The 20807-nt window shown below is 44.8% G+C and overlaps 1 protein-coding gene across 3 annotated transcripts in view; it reads left to right on the top strand.

Annotated features, from left to right (window-relative positions):
* PDE1A (phosphodiesterase 1A) overlaps positions 1-20807 on the top strand; it is a 143688-nt gene that overhangs the window by 97986 nt on the left and 24895 nt on the right. For all 3 annotated transcript variants that reach the window (XM_060280453.2, XM_035133613.3, XM_060280461.2), the window contains exons 2-8: positions 2543-2656; positions 11531-11713; positions 12898-12964; positions 15344-15460; positions 16574-16714; positions 17745-17845; positions 20001-20126. In XM_060280453.2, the coding sequence (XP_060136436.2) occupies positions 2543-2656; positions 11531-11713; positions 12898-12964; positions 15344-15460; positions 16574-16714; positions 17745-17845; positions 20001-20126 (849 nt within the window). The remainder of the gene's footprint in view (positions 1-2542; positions 2657-11530; positions 11714-12897; positions 12965-15343; positions 15461-16573; positions 16715-17744; positions 17846-20000; positions 20127-20807) is intronic.

Genomic DNA, 20807 nt, shown 5'->3' with positions numbered 1-20807 from the left:
GCGAGGAGAGGCTGCTGCTGCCGCCACGGTGCAGACAGAGGGAGGGCTGCCCTGGGTGGGATGAAAGGGGGAGCCGAGTGGAACATAAGGAGTCTTGTGTTTGTATCTAGTCTTGCCCCTTTCTAAAATTTATTTATTGTGTGCTTTTCTTTTTGTAAATCTTCCAAAGAATAAAACAAAATTGGGATTGAGGGGTTTTTATCAGGACAGTGGACGGCATGCGTCATAGGTGCCAATTCCCTGGGGTCCTGGGTGCCCAAAAACCCACAAAATCATAGCTGCCAAGTCTCCCGTTTTTCACAGGAAACCCCCGTATTTAAACCCCTTTCCCGCTGTTATCCCAAATAGAAATCCCCCGGATTTCCTACCTGCCAGGGAGCCTCCTTCTGTCTGGACATGCGCAGAACCAATTTTGGGTGCTGCTCTGCCCATATCTGGGCACCAGAAATTGAGTAGAGCGGCACGAGAAGTCACTTCTATGCATGTCTGGAAGCGACTTCCGGTGCCGCTCTGCCCATTTCTGGGCACTGGAAATCGGGCAGCGCCGGCACCGGAAGCTGCTTCTACGCATGTCCAGACATGCATAGAAGCGACTTCCGGTGCCGCGCCGCTGCTGATCCCAGATTTTTCTTACCGGGAGTTGGAGGGTATGCACAAAATTCCCCATGTAGGTGCTTGGCACCCACAAATTTCGGTGCCAGGGCCACAGCCCCGGGCTCCCATGGTTGCAGGCCAAGCTGGCGCTCTTGGCATTGTGTGCTGTGTCCTGCACAGGGTGGGGCACAACAAGGGGGGCATCAAGGAGGGTCAGTTGTAGAGGAGTGAGAAATGACCCTCTTTTCATCTGCAGAATGTCAGAGGGCATGGAATAGGCCGGGCTGCAATATTCCTTAGGTGTTTGAAAGCGTATAACCCCTAATGGCAACCTCCATTGGCCACTCTCTGTCTTTAAGTAAATGCGAAGGGCCAGAATGGATCACTGTTGTTTTGCAAGCAGCATTCAAAAGGGCAGTTGCTCTAGAAGTACTAGCCTTTGGCCTTTGCACTAATCAACATGCAGAAAACGACACCGGGCAGCCACCTCAGTGCTGCGGTGCTTCAAACGTTCAGCAGAAGTTGGGAAAGTTTTGCACAGCTTTTTCGTATTGGATTTATTAAGTGTAATCGAGCTTGATCAAATATTGAGCACAGGTCTAACGAAATCTTAGAGGATGTACCTTGGGGCCTCATTATTTTCAATTAATTATCATTTTATAGGTAGGCTCTAAACTATGCCTAGGGGAGTACACCAGCACAGCTTAATTCTTCACACAGGAGGAAGAAATGTGTAAAACTAATTTTCTCAAAGGAAATTAAATGGCCACTGAAGCTGAATCTCATTTAAAATGTATCTCTTTAGCCCAGAGCTTGTACATAATTAGAAGTTGAGCATGATCACAGATGTAGTCTTATGAGTATTAACGGAATCATATTAAAAGTGACACTGGCCTTTTTTCTTTCTTTTTTACTCTGAAAACCATTCCTCCCTCGCCCCGTTGTGATTTAAACCAAAAATCCTGGACTGCATTTTAGTATGGGAGAGTGGCATAGCTGCCAAGTTATCCCTTTTTAAAAGGGATTTTCCCTTATGCTGAATAGGCTTCCTCGCGAGAAAAGGGAAAACTTGGCAGCTATGGAGAGTGGGAAATGAAGAAGAAAATCCCTTATGGGTTAGGAATCATGTCAGTTCTAGAGGTTAGCATAAACAGTTAGCATGCAGTTCTAGAGGTTAGCATAAACAGTTTAGTACAGTTTAGTACTTAGGTCTCCAGAAGTCGTCCATGGGGTCACAAAGAGTCGGACACGACTAAACGACTAAACAACAACATGTAGTCAAGCTCCAGGTGTACAATGGAGTATACTTGGGGCCTGCATTCTGGGTAAAATTACCAGCCTGGATAGCTCGGTTGGTTAGAGCATGGTGCTGATAATGCCAAGGTTGCAGGTTCGATTCCCCATATGGGACAACTGCATATTCTGGCATTGCAGGGGGTTGGACTAGGTGAACCTTTTTAGTCCCTTCCAATCTTATATCCTAGGATATTGGTATATGAGGTAGCATTGAACTAAGTTTTACTCACAATAGACCCACTGAAATTAAAATGGACCTAAGCTATGTTCATTATTTTTCCCCACCTGCTTCCGATTTGACACACACCACTTCTCTGCTGTCCCTGTGTGTTTCCCATACATCATATAAATATTTGGAGACCTCACATTTCTTTTCCCTTTGGGGTCAAGCTTCTTTGTTGTGGTTCCCCTGTATCGAGCTGTCAGATCAACGACTGCAGAGGCACTTGGAGCATTGCTTGATAGCACTGGATGTTTGAACCACTGATCACCAAAGTTCAATAATTTTAATGGGTGTAAAACTTAGTCGAATAACACCCATTGTCAGAAACTAGAAGTTGAAGGAATATACTGTTTTGGAAAGGACAACTACGGTAGTTTTGCCTTGAATGATCCCAGTTTTTTGAGGTTTTTTTGTGTTTGTTTTTTACAGATTAAGATGTTTGGTGAAGCAGCTGGAGAAAGGTGACGTCAATGTGGGCGATTTGAAGAAGAATATTGAATATGCCGCATCTGTCCTGGAGGCTGTATACATTGACGAAACAAGGTAGGTCTACAGAACTTGGGGCAATGGAGATAGGAGATATTTGTCTAGTTCTCCATTCATCCTACCACCATAGCTGCCAAGTACCCCGTATTTCCCAGAAAACCCCCGTTTTTCCTTACCGTTTCCCGGCCATCTCCTGTTTCAGCTCCTCTCCTATTAATTTTCCTTATTTTGGCTCCTGTTGGCGGCCATTTTCTGGTGCCGCTTTGCCGATGGGCACCAGAAAATGGCCGCCGCCGGCACCAGAAGTCACATCTATGTATGTCTGGAAGTGCGTAGACGCAACTTCCGGTATCGCTTTGCCCATTGATGGGCACCGAAAATGGCCGGCACTGGAAGTTGCGCCTACGCACTTCTGGACATGCGTAGACACGACTTCCGGCGCCGGCATCGACCATTTTTGGTGCCCATAGATGGGCAAAGCGACACCGGAAGTTGCATCTACGCACTTCTGGACATGCGTAGACGCGACTTCTGGCGCCGCCATCAGCCATTTTTGGTGCCCATAGATGGGCAAAGCAACACCGGAAATTGCATCTACGCAACTTCCGGTGCCGTGCGGCCGCCGATCCCGGATTACTCCACGAGAGACTTGGCAGGTATGCCTACCACCTGTCTATTGGGAGAAGGACTTCTCTGAGTTACATCACCTCTGCACAAGTCACGACTAAAATAAGATGCTAATTGTAACCCTTAGGCCAGCATCCATTTTGGAGATAATGTAGGTGCATTGCTTTGAACACTAAAAAGAAGGTCAGTTCTAAATATTTGAATTATTCTTCAGAATGCAGAATGTCCTTAACCATGTTGAACGGTGCCTTTTTGTGATCTTTATTCTCAGTCCCATAGAATTAGATGTTTTTTGGGAACGGAAGGTGCTCCATGTTGTACAGTTACTCTGGCCGTTGTAACTTGTCTCTCAGTACATCTGTGATTAATTAGCTGTTTGTATGGCTACACATGCAGAAAAGCTTTTCTTTTTTCATCCCAAGCCTTGTACATACTTGACTTCTATTGAAATGGTTTCACAGCTAATTTCATGCGTCTCATTTTTACTGTTAGAAATAATGTTTAGGGTAGCCATGTCAATGAAACTGTATCCAGTGTAAGACCAATTTTCAGCGTGTTTACCTAAGTTTTACATTTCACAGTCTTGACTTTTTAAACATTTTTGTATCGAATGGAATGTTCTCCCAAGTGTGACTGCCAAAACGTCTTCGGGATCACTTGGCTATGGAGTATGTGTTTGGTCCTATTTCCTTATTAAATTTAAGGTCTGGTGTTTTCATAATTCCAGGCAGCCAGCCAACCTTGTTATATAGTAAGTGTGATATGTGTGATTTGTATGACTTTCTTGTTTATATGCGCACACTAAACATGATACATTTGGAGTTGATAAATAAGAGAACAAGAGGAACAAGCTGCCAGTGATTTCCTATAACCGCTGCTGAGAAATGAGAATTAATAGAAAAGGAGCAGAAGCCATTATCTAACCATTCTGCATCATACACAGATTTCTGTGCTCTTGTCCAAGTCAAATTTTTCTCATAGCCTATAGCTATTCTGTTTGCACCAGTGCTGCTGCTGCTGCTGCTGCTGCTGCTGTTGTTGCTGTTGTTATGTTATGAGTTGGGGGGGGGGGTGTCAGTCTGGACAGAACCCTGAGTCCCCTCCTAAACCTTCCATCCTGTACCTTCAGTCTAGTCCCTTTGTCAAAGTAAGGCTTTAGCTGGCCAGTTAACTGCTCATCAGCATCTCAAAGAATGAGATTAATGATGGTGCTTTCTAGGAAAGGGAATAAGCTCCCCTCCTTTCCTTCATCGAGCTGCTAGCTACTACCAGTATGTAGAGAGACAGAGACATGGTCTGTGCTGGATCTAAAGCTGTTGCAAATTGAGGAACAAGACCTCGTAGGGTATTAATGTTGTAAGCTCCCTTCCCATCCTATGCTATATGTGTAAATAAAACCATATTGCATGACAAAGCCCCAAGAAATCCCAATAACTCACAATGGACACAATAATTTTGGTTTGGTTTTTGGGCATTATTTTTGGCCACAACTTTATTTAAAATACAAATTAATTCTGAGTGTTGGCTTTGGCTTTGGCTAATCCTTCTGTCCACCCTAAGGGACAGGACCATTTCCATCTGACCATTGGGTCAGGACCATACCATCTGCCCCGTTGGGCAGGACCAATTCCATCTGACCATTTGGGTCAGGACCAGCTCCGACTTACTTAGTGGTTGGTAAGTCAAGTAACACCCCAAGGGATTGGAGGTACGGTTCACTACACTCTCCTTCCCCCAAGGAGTGTTCCCCAAGGCTCGGCTCTGTAATGGACACACCATCCTTGCCTATGGCCGGATGATGGACTAGAGTCCCTGAGCCCCAGGATTCCTTTAACGGAATACTTCTATGAGGAGCAAGTAATGGGGGTAGGCCTTTATGCCATGCCCCTCCTATACCATTTAACCAAAGCCTAATGGCCTACCTAACAAGTTGTGACAAGTTGCCTGACAGTAGGCAAAAACCAAATGGCAACAGCCAATCAGCCAAGTGGGAAAATTCCTACTGGGCCCCTGAATACAGGCGACCCCTGCTAGTTGGGCAAGCAGTGTCGACTAAAGCCTAAAGGCAGCGGCGGGCGGGCAGGAGATTCAGGAGCTTCTCAAAAGACTGGGGAAACCGAAAGCAACACAATCATTAAGTTAGAAGTGCCTGTCAATCAAACTCCGGGCACGCCCCGTGACTCAGCCTCACTCACAGCCCACCCCCTCCCAGATTTCTTTTCAGGCTCGTCCGCAAACACCACTACACTCTATGAGTGTAATGGTCTTTGTCTAAAGACACACCACACTTTTCAACTGACCTTCACTCAAAGAAAACTGAATCCTGGAAAAGCACTTAGAACCAAGGGTGCCAACTTGAATAAAATATTGGTGGGGGGGGGCATGCATAATCGATCACATGACATGGCACACAAACACTATTTGAATGAGAATTCCTCTCAACTTCCTCTCAACACTATTTGAATGAGAAATCCTCCTCAATATTTGCGGAGGCCCTGGCATCCTCAAATATTTTAGGGGGGGGGGAGTTGAAGGGACCTCAGCTCCTAGGATTTTGTTCCTGTGCTTGGAACCCCTGGAGTATCTCACCACTCAGTGATTGGAGCAGTGTGTAACATTACTATTACTATTACAGTGGTACCTCTGGATGTGAACGGAATCCGTTCCGCAGCCTGAAGCACCAAATCTGTGCATGCTCGCCGCATGATCCGGCACATCTGCACATGCGTGTGGCGTCATTCGGCGCTTCTGCGCATGCGCAAATCGCCGAACCTGGAAGTAACCCGTTCCAGAACTTCCGGGTTCAGCACGTTCGTATCCCGTGATGTACGCAACCTGCAGTGAACGTAACCAGAGGTATGACTGTACAGTGGTACCTTGGTTTAAGTACACAATTGGTTCCAGAAGTCTGTACTTAACCTGAAGCGTACTTAACCTGAAGTGAACTTTCCCATTGAAAGTAATCGAAAGTGGATTAATCTGTTCCAGATGGGTCCGCAGAGTACTTAAACTGAAAGTACTCAAACCAAGGCGTACTTAAACCGAGGTATGACTGTACTGTTATTTATATTCATATTATTACATTTAGATCTTGGGGACCCAGGTGGCGCTGTGGTTAAACCACTGAGCCTAGGGCTTGCTGATCAGAAGGTCGGCGGTTCGAATCCCTGCCACAGGGTGAGCTCCCGTTGCTTGGTCCCAGCTCCTGCCAACCTAGCAGTTCGAAAGCACGTCAAAATGCAAGTAGATAAATAGGAACCGCTACAGCGGGAAAGTAAACGGCGTTTCCATGTGCTGCTCTGGTTTGCCAGAAGCGGCTTTGTCATGCTGGCCACATGACCTGGAAGCTATACGTCGGCTCCCTCGGCCAATATTGCGAGATGAGCGCGCAACCCCAGAGTCGGTCACGACTGGACCTAATGGTCAGGGGTCCCTTTACCTTTACCTTTTACATTTAGATCTTACCTTTCCCTCGAGGAGTTCCAGGTAACGTATAAAGATCGGGCTCTCCCCCTTCCTGTTTATCCCTGTGAGGTAGATTAGGTTGAGAGACTTGTGATGGGCCCAAGGTGACCCTCATGGCCGAGTGAGTAATAATCCTTGGTTTCCCAAATCCTGGTCCATTATTCTAATCATTCCACCATACTAACTGTGGGAGGGGCACATGGGGCCGCTCCTCCTTTAGGTGGGCAGAATCAGCTGTAGGGGACATGATCTTGTCACTCTTCTGGCAGGCAGGGTCAACATGAGGTCACAATGGCCAGCCTTTCTCCTTCATCAGCATGGGGGCAACACCGGTTGGCCCCCTCACCCCAACTGATTCAAGCTGCCGCCTGTGTGTACTATGTGCCACGCTCTACGATACTGCCGCAGGTTGAAAAATGAAGCCTTTGTGAAAATAAGTTTCTTTCTGCTGTGAGTATATGTAGCGGCATGTTGTAGCTTCATGGCAGAGTAGAGATTTAAACCTGGGTCTCCCAGATCCCAGTTGAGCACTCTGCACAATATAGTTATTTCTAGGTAGAAACTCCAGTGCATGAAATGGCTTCACTGATTATCCCCGAGAAACATCCTGTGAATGTCTTCGAAATATTAAAATACTTCTGAATTTATTTAAGAATGAGGGAGCATGGAAAAACGACAGATTTCTCACCTCATAGAAACATTCCCTATGAAATAACTGGCTTTGCAAAGTCACATTCATGCATTTTCTGCTTGGAACAGGGGCCCTACATTGAACTAAAGTAGATCATTCACGCTGCACTTCTGAAACTTTTCGTCTCTAAGACTTGCTTCCAAATCATGTGGTTCAGAATGCACTTTGATTAAGCAGCACCCTAGATCATTTTAATATAGCTGGATACCAAAATGGATCATTCACACTGGCTTGCAAAGTCCCCACTGTCCCTCCTCTGCTTCTTCATTCTTCTAAAGCATCTGCTGTATTACCACAAATGGGAACTGTTAAAATATTCCCAAAAATTCAAGGAGAACATTTGAATGAAACATTTTACACAGTTCCGCCAGCCTAGCGCTTAGATGCATTTGGGGAGCACTTGCCTAGGTAAATCCCTGGCCTGTGTCACAAGAGTTACATTTTCAGGAGTCCCCAGCTAGCAAAATAAGAATGGGTAACAATTGGCTAGTCCAGACCCTATTTTGGGTTTAATATGTGTGTTTTCCATTTGCCTAGAAAGTAATAGCTTTTAGTGGAAAAATCAATAAGGCCTGGTTGTATTTTTCCTGTTACTGAAGGTTGGGGAAGGGAGCAGATATGAAATGCATTTGATTCAAAGTAATTCCAAACTTTAAATTAAGTTTCTTTGATTGGAAACTTTACATTTAAAATTTGAAACTTCAGCATACCCTCCAACATTTCTCTGATGAAAATAGGGACATCCTATTCAATATTAATAATAATATTAATAATAATAATAATATACTTCACCCATCTGACTGGGTTGGCCCACCCACTCTGGGCGGCTTCCAACATATAATTAAACATTATAATTAAACATTATTAAACATTATTAAACATTATACATTTTTTTAAAAAAAACTTCCTTCTAAAGGTTGCATAGTTGCATAGTAACTTATCTCCTTGGCTCGGAGGTCGCATAACTCCATACCCTCCAATAGTTCTCCAATGAAATTAGGAACATCCTACCACATGCTCCAACATTTCTCTGGTGAAAATAGGGACATCCTAAGGGAAAGCGGGATATTCTGGTATCAAATCAGAAACCGGGATGACATCTGTTAATCCAGGACTGTCCCTGGAAAATAGGGACACTTGGAGGGTCTGTGCTGTAGCCAACATTTGTATCTTAATGCTGCATGGGAGGGTTATTCTGACCAGCTGCATACAAGAAGAACACAGATCTGGAGCTGAGAATGTTGCTGGCCTGGAGCTGGGGCTGTTGGGCACCTGTATATCCCAAAGTGTGGTATTTTAACACATTCCTGTAAAGAATGAGAGAAGCCTATCTTGAAACCCCCTAAAAGCAGGGGGTGGCAAATCTGTGGACCTCTTGTTGCAGGACTCCAGCTCCCATCAGCCCCAAAGCCAGCACAACCCAATGGCCTGAGGTTATGGGTGTTGTAGTCGATCAAGCTCTGCAAAAGCCACAGGCTTCCTACAAATGTTTCAGGTTACAAACTCCACTAAGCTGGAAGAGTTACCTCAAGTTGAGAACTTTGCCCCAGGATGAGAACGGAAATCGTTTGCCGGCGACGCAGTGGCAGCAAGAGGCCCCATTAGCGAAAGCACGCCTCTGGTTAAGAACAGTTTCAGGTTAAGAACGGACCTCCGGAACAAATTAAGTTCGTAACTAGAGGTACCACTGTAGTAAAGAAATAGTGTTTTGAATTCGTTGTAAACATGCAGCACCAGATGGTGCTGGAGAGCAGAAGAAAAAAAATCTTTGTGATATTCCATAGAATTTTTTCTCCTTCTGTTATAATGATTTAATTTCTGACTAATTTATAGAGTCATCCCCACCCCACCCCCGGTGTGTAGATCCATACAAAATTGTGTTTATTAGGAGAAAATTGACCCTGAAATGCTAAAGAATTTTCATGAGGATGTCCTGTCCCCCCCCCGAATTGCTGCAGAAATGTAGAAAATGTAGAATTTAAGATAAGAAAAAGGAGAAACTGAGAGAACTGAAATGGACAAATCATTCAGTTAAGAGCCAGCTAGGTTTGGAGTCAGCTAAGTCAACTGCTGTGGCTTGTTGAGGATATGCAGAGATGGGCCAAGATGTTTTGATGCCTGGTGAAGAATTGTGTCCCTAATCATCTGTGTGTACACTGATGCATAACAATTAAACACATTAATGATATGTTGATTGCTATTTGCATTTTACCACATGCCACCCGAGGACAACTGCTTCACCAGTCTGCCTCCAAGGGCAAGGCCCTGCCATAATTAGCAATAATAGAGGGGTTGCCTGCAGTGTCTGCTGAAGAGAAGGCAGAGGTCTTTTAGACACTTCCAGCACCTCACAGAATGCATTTGAAGTAACTGGATTTCCAGGAAACGAATAACACCTTGGGATTAGATTTTTCTCTTAACCTTTCACTTGAATTACTACTGAGGTCTCATTAGACCCAAATTTGCTACAAAGAGAAGAGGAAGATCACAAACAGAAAAAAGAAAAAGAAGAGGATGAAAAAGAAGTCGACGAATAAGCTAGAATAAGTTCTTCCCCCTATTTATCCTCAGACATTTCCATTACAGCCTCTGCCAACCAGGAGCCCTCCAGATGTTTAGGACTATGGCGAGATCCTCACCATATATTGAAACATTTAAAACACATGACTTCACTCAAAGAATCTTGGGAACTGCTGTTTCCACCACACAGAGCTACAGTCCACAGCACCCTTAACAAACTGTGATTCCTAGGATTCTTGGGGGTAGAGGGAGTCGTCCCCCCAAGAGTGCCTTAAAGGGTGGCCTTTAAATGTATGGTGTGGGTGATCACTATGACCCTCTTAACTCCCTGCCAGTATGGCAATGTTGGGGCACCAAGTTGGTGAAGTATGTTCCATCACAGGTAGAAAGTCCCACCCCACCCCACCCCACCCCAAAATATGGGCAAGATACTCATAAAAGTAGCCCTCAAAAACACAACTGAAGTAGTCTTAATTTGGTTGTGATCCTCTGACCAGTGCCTTAGATTATTTCCTCCTCTCCCGCCTCCTATTTTGTAGCCGATCATTCCATCATCATAACAGCGAAGTCCTTCAAATATTATTTCCCATTTGCCAGCTGAAGTGCTACTGAGCTACTTCTTCTCCCAAGCAGAAGTGGGCCTTCGAGAGCAAGCAATGTTGGAGAAAGGCAAGGTAATCAGTTCTTCAAGCTGAGAAGAGAGTCGGGGCAGCTCTTCACACGCACTTCATTATTCATTTCCTGGAGCAGTCTATAATGGAACCGAGTATAACAGAATACCAAAGGAACCCATCTCAAAACCTAAAACGAGTATGCAAGATTAGCAACGAGGATTGTAATGTTTGTTATTTATCAGGCTGAGGGTGGTCTGGGGTGCTGATAAAGTTGTTTTTGATATTTGGGGATATGGTGCTGATAAGATTTCGATTTTCATCAGTCAAGTGCTTATATTTTCCATTTAATGATGGCCAAGTCATAATGATGATCTTATTTTCTTCTATTAAGCCCCTTTGAGGCATTCTTAAGTGGGGATGCACTGTTGTGTCTTTCTTGCAGGGTTCCCATAAACATTTGACTGACAAGTCTGAAAACAGGATATGGGACTAGTAGGTAGGCCTTTGGCCTGATCCACCAGAGCTTGTGTTCTTTTCTGCACCACAATCCAGAATTATGGAATACTGTATTTAACTGCTGCGGGTTGGGTTGAGCTAAGACATGGGTAGGCAAAATAAGGCCCAGGGGCCGGATCCGGCCCAACTGCCTTCTAAATCTGGCCCGCAGACGGTCCGGGAATCAGCGTCTTTTTACCTGAGTAGAATGTGTCCTTTTATCAACAATGCATCTCTGGGTTATTTGTGGGGCCTGCCTGGTGTTTTTACATGAGTAGAATGTGTGCTTTTTATTTAAAATGCATCTCTGGGTTATTTGTGGGGCATAGGAATTCGTTCATGTTTTCCCCCAAAAAATATAGTCCGGCCGCCCACAAGGTCTGAGGGACAGTGGCCCCCCTGCTGAAAAAGTTTGCTGACCCCTGAAGAGCTTTGAGCGCCTGGTACATATTTCCCCCTTCCTATTCTGAAGTCGGCAGATCTTTTATACTGATTCATGCACCCGATATATATTTACAGGAGACTCTTGGATACAGAGGATGAGCTGTCAGATATCCAGTCAGATTCGGTCCCTCTGGAAGTACGGGATTGGTTGGCGTCCACCTTCACGAGGAAAATGGGGATGACCAAAAGGAGGCCAGAGGAAAAACCAAAGTTTCGAGCAATTGTGCATGCTGTACAAGCAGGGATTTTTGTAGAAAGGTGAGTTCTGGCTTTATAAAAACAAGGAGGACGTGGCATAGCTCAGTGGTAGAGCATCTGACTTGCATACAAAAGACCCCTAGTTCAATCTTTGGCATCTCTGAGGGAGCTAGTAAAGTCTTCCCCTAGAAACCCTTAAGAGAGTCTGCCAGGAGACAACACTGAGCTTGACTGATCAGTGGTCTGCAAAATAAGAAAATTCCTTCAGTAGCACCTTAAAGACCAACTAAGTTTATATTTTGGTATGAGCTTTCGTGTGCATGCACACTTCTTCAGATACACACTTCTTCAGAAGTGTGCATGCACACGAAAGCTCATACCAAAATATAAACTTAGTTGGTCTTTAAGGTGCTACTGAAGGAATTTTCTTATTTTGCTTCGACTCAGACCAACACGGCTACCTACCTGTAACTTGATCAGTGGTCTGTCTTGTGTTCCTAAACCATAATAAGCCATAGTTTGGCTTACCATGATGTGCAAGCCAGGCCATTGTTAAGCTAGTAGCATCTTACATTTCTTTTCTTCATGGGTGGGTTGGTTCATTTGTTTTTGTCCTCTTTGTAAAGATCATTTGAAGACAGCTCTGAAATCTTGATAAGTGCTAAGATGGAACATTAAAATTCTTTATATAGACTAGAAACTTAATGTTAATGTTTAGCACTTAGCAAGATTTCAGATCTGTCTTCAAAAGTTGTTTCCATATGTGAAGACCACAGCAGGGTTTGAAGTGTAAGAAAACAGCAGAACATGTAAAAAAAATCTCAAACTTTGGTATCTGAAGAAGTGTGCATGTACATGAAAGCTCATACCAATTATTTTGTTATAAAAAAAGGTTTTTGTTTTTAAAAAGACAGAACATTAAAATTCTGTTTCACCTCACTTGGCCAAGAAAGTGTTATCTCAAAAACAGAAAAGCATGTGGCACTATTGAAAGGACATTGGCATACAATGCAGAGATTAGATATAAATATCAACGAGTTCTATTGTAAATTGGCATGTGCATTCCCTTGCTTTAGGGAGCAAACATTCTTGGCTCCCATCTTTCACATAATTTTAAGGGTCTTTTTATATCTGATTTCAAACTTCAAATTGCAAGGGGGAACTTTTCCAGAACTGCTCCCGAAGCATAAACACATCACCATTAGTTTTCAGGTGCCATTTCATTTAATCTTCTTTTCTTCTAGAATGTATCGAAAGACCGCTAGTATGGTTGGCTTGGCCTTTCCAGCTGAAGTGATGTCATCTTTTAAGGTGAGATCAGTTTGTGGACTTTACTACAAAGTAGGGATTTGGGAGAATTTTTTGGGGACGCGGGCAGCGCTGTGGGTTAAACCACAGAGCCTAGGACTTGCTGATCAGAAGGTCGGCGGTTCGAATCCCTGCCACAGGGTGAGCTCCCATTGCTCAGTCCCAGCTCCTGCCAACCTAGCAGTTCGAAATCACATCAAAGTGCAAGTAGATAAATAGGTACTGCTACAGTAGGAAGGTAAACGGTGTTTCCGTGTGCTGTTCTGGTTCGCCAGAAGCAGCTTTGTCATGCTGGCCACATGACCTGGAAGCTGTACGCCAGCTCCCTTGGCCAATAACGCGAGATGAGCGCGCAACCCCAGAGTCGGTCACGACTAGACCTAACGGTCAGGGGTCCCTTTACCTTTACGAGAGCAGTTTCAGAAAGTGCAAATTTGGTCAGTTTGCCTTTAAATGCACATGTACCAGAACAACCACATGCCAAAATGCACACTTTCCCAAATTTTGCAATGCATTTCTACAGCCAAGTAATATGTACAGTGGAACCTCTACTTACGAATTTAATCCGTTCCGAATGCACATTCATAAGTAGAAACATTCGTAAGTCGAAACAATGCTTCCCATAGGAATGCATTGGGAATGGATTAATTCGTTCCGGGGCCTAAAAAAAAGGCATGTTAAAGGCCGGCGGGAGGCTGCTGGCGCCGGCTGCGAGGGCCCAATCCGGCCCTATGGCCGGATCGGTAGGTCGGGAGGATGGCGGGAGGACAGCAGCGCCGGTGGCAAGGGCCCGATTCGGTCTTCGGATATCGAAAAAATCATAAGCGCGCACCATTTTTTTTATTTGTAAGTCGAATTTTTCATAAGTAGAGTTATTCGTAAGTCGAGGTACCACTGTACAAAAAAATATACTAGCATAAACTGTGATTTGAACTGCATGTGTACTTCTTATATTTGCTATAAGAGAAAATGTTGCTTTGGGCAGTGCTGTTTGGGAAGCCCGATTGCTCAAAGCAGAAGTCCTTGTGATGGGGCTCGAGGAGCTGGATCCCACCCATATATTCAAGCTACTGGTACAACCAGCCCCAACCTGGTGCCCTCCAGGTGTTGTTGCACCTGGTCAGTTTCCATCATTACTGACCAATGGCCATGCTGGCTTGAGCTTGACCCCTCTCTTGAGCAAACCATTTTCTAAGCGTTTCAGTATTAAATACACACTCAAGGAAATGTTTTTCCGCTTTCACAAAAGGTTTGTGATTGCATGGCTTCTTCTGCTTAGTTGTGATGAAATTTAGGTATTATTGGAATGGTAAGGTGTATCTGTTTTGAGAGGTGTTGTTCAAAAAGGTAATCATTGCTATTGTTTTAATAATAATAATAATAATAATAATAATAATAATAATAATAATAAATTTATTCATACCCCTGCCCATCTGGCTGGGTTTCCCCAGCCACTCTGGGAGGCTCCCAGCAGAATATTAAAAACACAACAAAGCATCAAACATTAAAAACGTCCCTAAACAGGGCTGCCTTCAGATGTCTTCTAAAAGTCAGATAGTTGTTTATTTCCTTAACATTTGATGGGAGGGTGTTCTGCAGGGCGGGCGCCACTACCGAGAAGGCCCTCGACCTACGGTAGTTCCCTTTAACCTAAATTTTTGCAGTGAGGGAACTGCCAGAAGACCCTCAGAGCTGGGCCTCAGTGTCTGGGCTGAATGATGGGGGTGAAAACACTCCTTCAGGTGTTCTTTTTCAGCAAGGCTACCCCCACCCTGAGATTCCTTCTAACTGAAGTGGTAGCTTATATGCAGAAAGGTTTCAGTCCCAAAATCTATATTATGAGGAAGCACACTCCAGCAAGAGTCTTTTGCCGCGCGCATTTTGGTTTTCAAATTGGGGACTGCAAGAGACAAAAGGCTTACACGTGGTAAGAACATCTCTGGTGCCAATATGATTCCCTGGCAATTATGGGATGCCAGGGAAACAGGTTATTGAGTGCAAATTACTTCGTAAATAATGTTGAAAATGATCCAGCCAGATCTGAGCACATTGACGACCGAGCACTGAAAACTCAAGAACTCAGTGCCATTGGCCATGTCGGGGAAAGGAGAGTATTACATAAATGGGGTGCCAGGACTGAGCAGGTCCTCTTGCATGTTGTTGTGGCATACTAGTTTTCAGGTAACAGTGGCACAATGATGAGGACCTTCTTCACAGGTATGGGCAGGTCTATAGATTCTCCATACCTTATTCTCAAATGGTGCTTGTTGCTTGAATGAAACAGAGTTTAATTGCTGCCCCTCCCCTGAATTTTCTGTCTCCTATCAGTGGGGAATATATGCAAATCCTTAATTATCCCCCTTCCCCAAAATTCTCTTACAGGATGTTGATAAATGGTCATTTGATGTGTTTGCCCTAAATGATGCAAGTGGGGGACACAGCCTGAAATTTATGATGTATGAATTATTTACCAGATATGATCTATTGAACCGTTTCAAGGTAAGAGGCTTTCCCTTAAAGAACTACCACATATACCCACACCTAAACATACGCTGGAGAAGGGAAAACAGGCATATGATTTCTTTACAGAGAACTGGAGAATATTTATTCTAACGAGAAGGCCCTCTGACCGGTTCCCTGTAACTTTGCTTCTCACAGTGAGGGAACTGCCAGAAGGCCCTCGGCCCTGGACCTCAGTGTCCAGGCCAAATGATGGGGGTGGAGATGCTCCTTCAGATATACTGGGCTGAGGCCGTTTAGGGCTTTAAAGGGCAGCACCAACACTTTGAATTGTGCTGGGAAATGTACTGAGTCCAATCAGTGCCCAGAGCTCCAGTGCTGGATGAGTTCCTTTCTCAGATACAAATATTATGAAACCACCTAATGTAAACATGACAATATTACAATGAGAGCAGTTCAATAATGGAACTAATTACCTAGGGGATGGGAGCATTTAAGGTCCCCATCCCTACTTTGTGGGCTGCCATCTGATTGGATTTTACTTTGATGCTGACTTGATTTTAGGATGTAGGATGTATTTTAATTGATTGCTTGATTTTATGGTAATATGCCATATATTTGATATTCGCTGCTCTGAGCCCAGTTTTGGCCGGGGAGGGTGGGCTATAAAAATTTATTATTATTATTATTATTACAAAAAAAGAATATGCAGCATGTATGGAGATGACTTGAAGTGGGCTGGCAACCAAGGGGTCAGGCCATAAGAAGGGCAAGCATCTTAGGCAGGAGCTGGGCTGAATAAATGCAGGAGACCGAAGGCCAGGAAACTAGTGCATCAGTTTGGCAGTGACAGAAAACTGGTGACACCCACCCGAGTAACTGGTTGCCTAGACTTAGTGAAGCCGCAGTAGCTTCAGTTCTTAGCAATCCCACAAGATGGGCTCTGCAATGCCACTGGTTGTCCGTCTCAGCATAGGAGGATTATGGTTTGTTGCTAAATGTCCTATCTGTAGGTATCGGTTGCATACATGCTGGCTGATTTCTAGCTGGCACCACCCCCAGAACTCAGAATGAAAGGATGGCATGTCAGAATTAGCACCCTCAAATCTGCTGGTGACACTGGTGGTTATTGCTTGTGCTTGCCTCTTGCAGATCCCTGTTCCCAGCCTTATTTCATTTGGAGAAGCTTTGGAAACTGGCTACAGCAAACACCGAAACCCTTACCACAACTTAATCCACGCAGCTGATGTCACCCACACTGTGCATTGCATCATGCTTCTCACTGGGATCATGGTAAGAAATAATGAGCTGGGCTGAGCCCAGGGGATCGGGACAGGGTGACATAATGCAGCCTATTAGTGAACACTGGCGGGAGACATACTGCAAATAGTATATGTTTTTTGGGGGGATGGTAGGCAAACCAGAGGCCACAATCCAAAGAGCACCTTTAGGCATGCTCAAAGGCAGCTTGCTTCTAGGTACTGTCTGCATTTGACCTACCATTTGACTGTGACTTTGGAGTCACTAAAATAAAGCTTTTGACGGGACCCAACTATCTCACAGCCCATGCCTTTCTTTGTTAAGCTCCCTCTCCGCCCAGAGACTAACAGCATGCCAGCCTGAGCCTTTTATCCTTGGCCATTTATGAGTACCCTGGTAGCAAAAATGAATGAGGAGCAAGATGCAAGGAAAGCTATATTGTGTCTTGAGGTATATATGGCTTGAGGTTTAAGACAACATCTATAAGTGCAAAGGTTATGGACCACTTCCTGCAACCTCTCTTGCCGTATGGGAATATGATAGCACAAAGACAGGCTAAGTGGGGAACCTGTGACTCTCCAAATCTTCTTCGACTGCAGCTCCCCTCGGTCCCAGCCAGCATAGCCAATGGTCAGGGACTGGGGCGGTCCAAGATGTCTCAGAACCTGAGGCAAAATGCCCCCACGATGGGGGTGCCAACTCTGTAAGCAGAGTCTCCCTCATTGGGTGGAGGGTGAGTTTTCCACAGAGCTTTGCTATCAGCTCCTCTCTGCCCCTAGAGGCCAGGAAGACAAGCTGCAAAGCTGGGTGACAAAGCTGGGCGATGCCCCTTAAGTGGTGCTGCCTGAGGCAGCCACCTCACCCAATCTCATGGGTGGGCCGGCTCTGTCATTGACAATGGGAGTTGTAGTCCAGCAACATCTGGAAGACATCAAGTTCCCCATCCCTGCTCTGTATTAAGAAAGAGTAAGATTCTCTAAGACAAGACAACTTAGCCAGAGATGAACTATTTGTACTTCATATGATGGAAGGCTTTTTTGTTGTTGTTGTTGTTGTTGACTAGCACTGGCTCACCGAACTGGAAGTGTTAGCAATGATCTTTGCAGCTACAATCCATGACTACGAGCACACCGGGACTACGAACAACTTTCACATCCAGACCAGGTAAGCTGGTGGTATAGGAATAAACACCTAAAACTGGGAAGGAGAAAATCTTTGAGCAGGCTTTCAGGCATTGCTTTCCTGCAAGATCTCATGGCAGACTCCCAAGCCAGTATTGCGCATGATACAATGCAGAAATTTCCATCAGTGCAATAATCTCAGTGCTTCCAGAAGGCACAAGGGACAGAAGAGAAGCAAAGTAACCAGTGAAGGGTTTCCAGCCCTCGATTGAAGCTGGTATTGACACTTTAAAGTTTATTTATATCCCCTCTATTTTGGCAGGTGCTCTGGTGCTGGAGATCATCCAGTCTGGGCACTGGTCAAGATTCCAGAGGCTTAGAAGGGGCCCCTCGCTGGCTCAACCCAGCAGTGTGCAGCTAGGTTATCGGATGTGGCATTGATATAACACTATGGCTCTTGTCAGTCATTTATAAGGATGCCAAGAAATCGTCCCACTTCTCACTAGCAATTCTTTTTTTCATACAGTTGCAGCGAAGACTTGTTGAGCAGGATTCATCTGAACAGTCCTGCCAGCAGGAACGATTGCAATGGGTCCTGCTAGCAGAACGGGACCCCCTCCCCATCTCCTCCCCACATGCTCCCCTCCAAATTGGCTCTTGGGGGTCTGAATAATGCCCCAAACAGTGCATGGTGGGAGGAGAGGGGAGCTCTTTCCACCTGGCAAATAGAACTGCTTCCACGGATGGAATGATTGCTTTGATGCTATTTTGAATTCCACCCATTGTGATTTGGTATTCATATTGAGAACCTCAGGCTTGAGGGCCAAAGTTGACCCACCAAGCCTCTCAGGACTCTTTCCCTTTGAGTGTTTTTGTCTGACTAGAATGTGTCCTTGAACTCTTGCTTCCCTGGATGGTGGGTAGTGTCAGGGATAGTGCTGAAGGGGGCTGCACTGAGGAAGAATGGTGGGAGCCCCCCCCTGCTCCTGATCAGGATCCTGAATCTTCCCAGGAGCAGGAGGGCAGTATAGATTTGAACAGTGGTTTGCAGAGGGACATAGTTCAGAAAGCAGAAGCTGGGAAATACTGGATGGGGAACAGCTAGGAGAAGAAGCACTGGGAGAGAGAGAGCTAACAGATTCACTGTCTCTGGAAAGCGTTCATCCACTCAGCCCAAGGTCAAGAAGCGCTGATAAGGTGGCAGCACAGAAAGCACAGTGGTTACCAGCTCAGGGTACAAGACACGGTAGTGACGTGGGTGACTAGGCAGGAAGTGGGTGGAACCCTTAATTGGGAGCACCACCATTCCTCGGAAATGGATTTTTTGTGCTCTCACTGTGATCATTAAAGTTTCTAACTGGTAAGAAGACCCATTTCCTTTGTTCTGCTTATCTACTGCCAGAGGAGGGAGGAAGCCGATTCCCTGAAGCTCGGCAGGTAGAGAGGTCTGCGTGTGAACGTGTGTGAAACAATTGCATCCATTGCTCCTCCCACTTTTGTCTCTGGCCCTGCTCAGCACTGGCATGTGGCCCCTGGAAGTTTGCCTGACAATGAACAGAACCCTTAGACTGTCAAAGGTTCTCCACCCATGATTTAATGATACAATGAAGGGGTGTTTTCTTCTTCGTTCTCCCACAAATTGCTATGACCCCCCCCAACCAAAAAAAGACTCATTTTTCCACACCCTATCATGCTGCATGTCCTAGGACACTACTCTTGCCAGACATGTTACTCAGTTCATAAACTTTACAGACTTAGAATGTGTGTGTTGATTTATTTATCCAGTGTCATATCTGCTCCCATGGCGACAGTGTCAAGCCAAGGCTTGTAAGCTATAACTAAAAATAACTTTTTACCACGCAGTCCAGTAATTCCAAATTTAAACTACTTTTCTATTTTGATCTTAAATTATGGGGCCATCTTTTTTTAAAAAAAAAAACCTGAATAAAAACTCAGCCCTTCTCATTTCAGATTTCAAAAGCAAAGATAAAATTGAGATAGTTCTGGTTTTGAAAGGATTTCACGCCCTGATGTGAAAAGATTGGGCTGCAATATGTTGAATTGGAGGTTCCTTACTGCTGCCATAAGGTGTTTTCTTGTGCCTCAGCTGGATGCAGCTCCCCTGACTCACCTGACAGGTAGATAAACCTGTCAAGGTGTAGTGAACTCAAGCTTAATATCCCACTCTTTACATCTAGGTCAGATGTTGCCATTTTGTACAACGATCGCTCCGTTCTTGAAAACCACCATGTAAGTGCTGCTTATAAGATTATGCAAGAAGAAGAAATGAACATTCTGGTGAACCTAACCAAAGATGAGTGGAGGTAAGACAGTTGGGTTTCTTGAGAGTGACACGCGTCATAGGCCCGGCTCTTAGTATTTCAGCTACCACAAAAGCTCTTCCAGTTGGCTGGCTACCATGTTGCCAGTCAAAACTTTCTCCAGTGTGAGTGGTCTGTGTCATGTGGATTTTGCCCATTCCAGAGTTGTCCCTTCAACAGAAACATTACTTAGATGATGGGTGGGCCAGCTTACCCTTTCCCAGTATTGTTAGAAACGTAGCCCAGGTGATATTTATCATTTGGAGGAAGCTCGCCTGCCTGGGATACTTGTGTGGGATGGAGAGATGGCCGGCCCACAACCAACACCATTCCTCAGCCCCACGTAGCTGATATTGGGTCCCACCAACCATGTAGAATGACAAAGGGATGAAACCAACTAACCTAGCTCAGCCAGAGTACTAAGGAAGGAGAACATCAAGAGCTGCTTACCTAGGAAATGTGGCGGGCATCTCAGTCCCTGGAGGAATCAGATTTGTTTATTTCTTGCAGGAGACCCACTTAAAAAACAACAACAGCATTTAAGCTATCAAAAGAGTCTAAAATTAGGTACATTACATATGTCCTGTATAGAGTCTAAGACCAAAGTGGAGGCAACTTAGATTAAACCTTGACTACAATTTAATATGTTGCAACAAATAATATGTGGGAAAGAGTGGTTTATAA

The sequence above is a fragment of the Zootoca vivipara genome, chromosome 1 (assembly GCF_965207765.1).
Source record: "Zootoca vivipara chromosome 1, rZooViv2.hap1.1, whole genome shotgun sequence".
In the NCBI taxonomy this organism is placed as follows: domain Eukaryota; kingdom Metazoa; phylum Chordata; class Lepidosauria; order Squamata; family Lacertidae; genus Zootoca; species Zootoca vivipara.
Note: the sequence above shows the minus strand (reverse complement) of the source record. Positions and strands in the feature narration are given on the sequence as shown.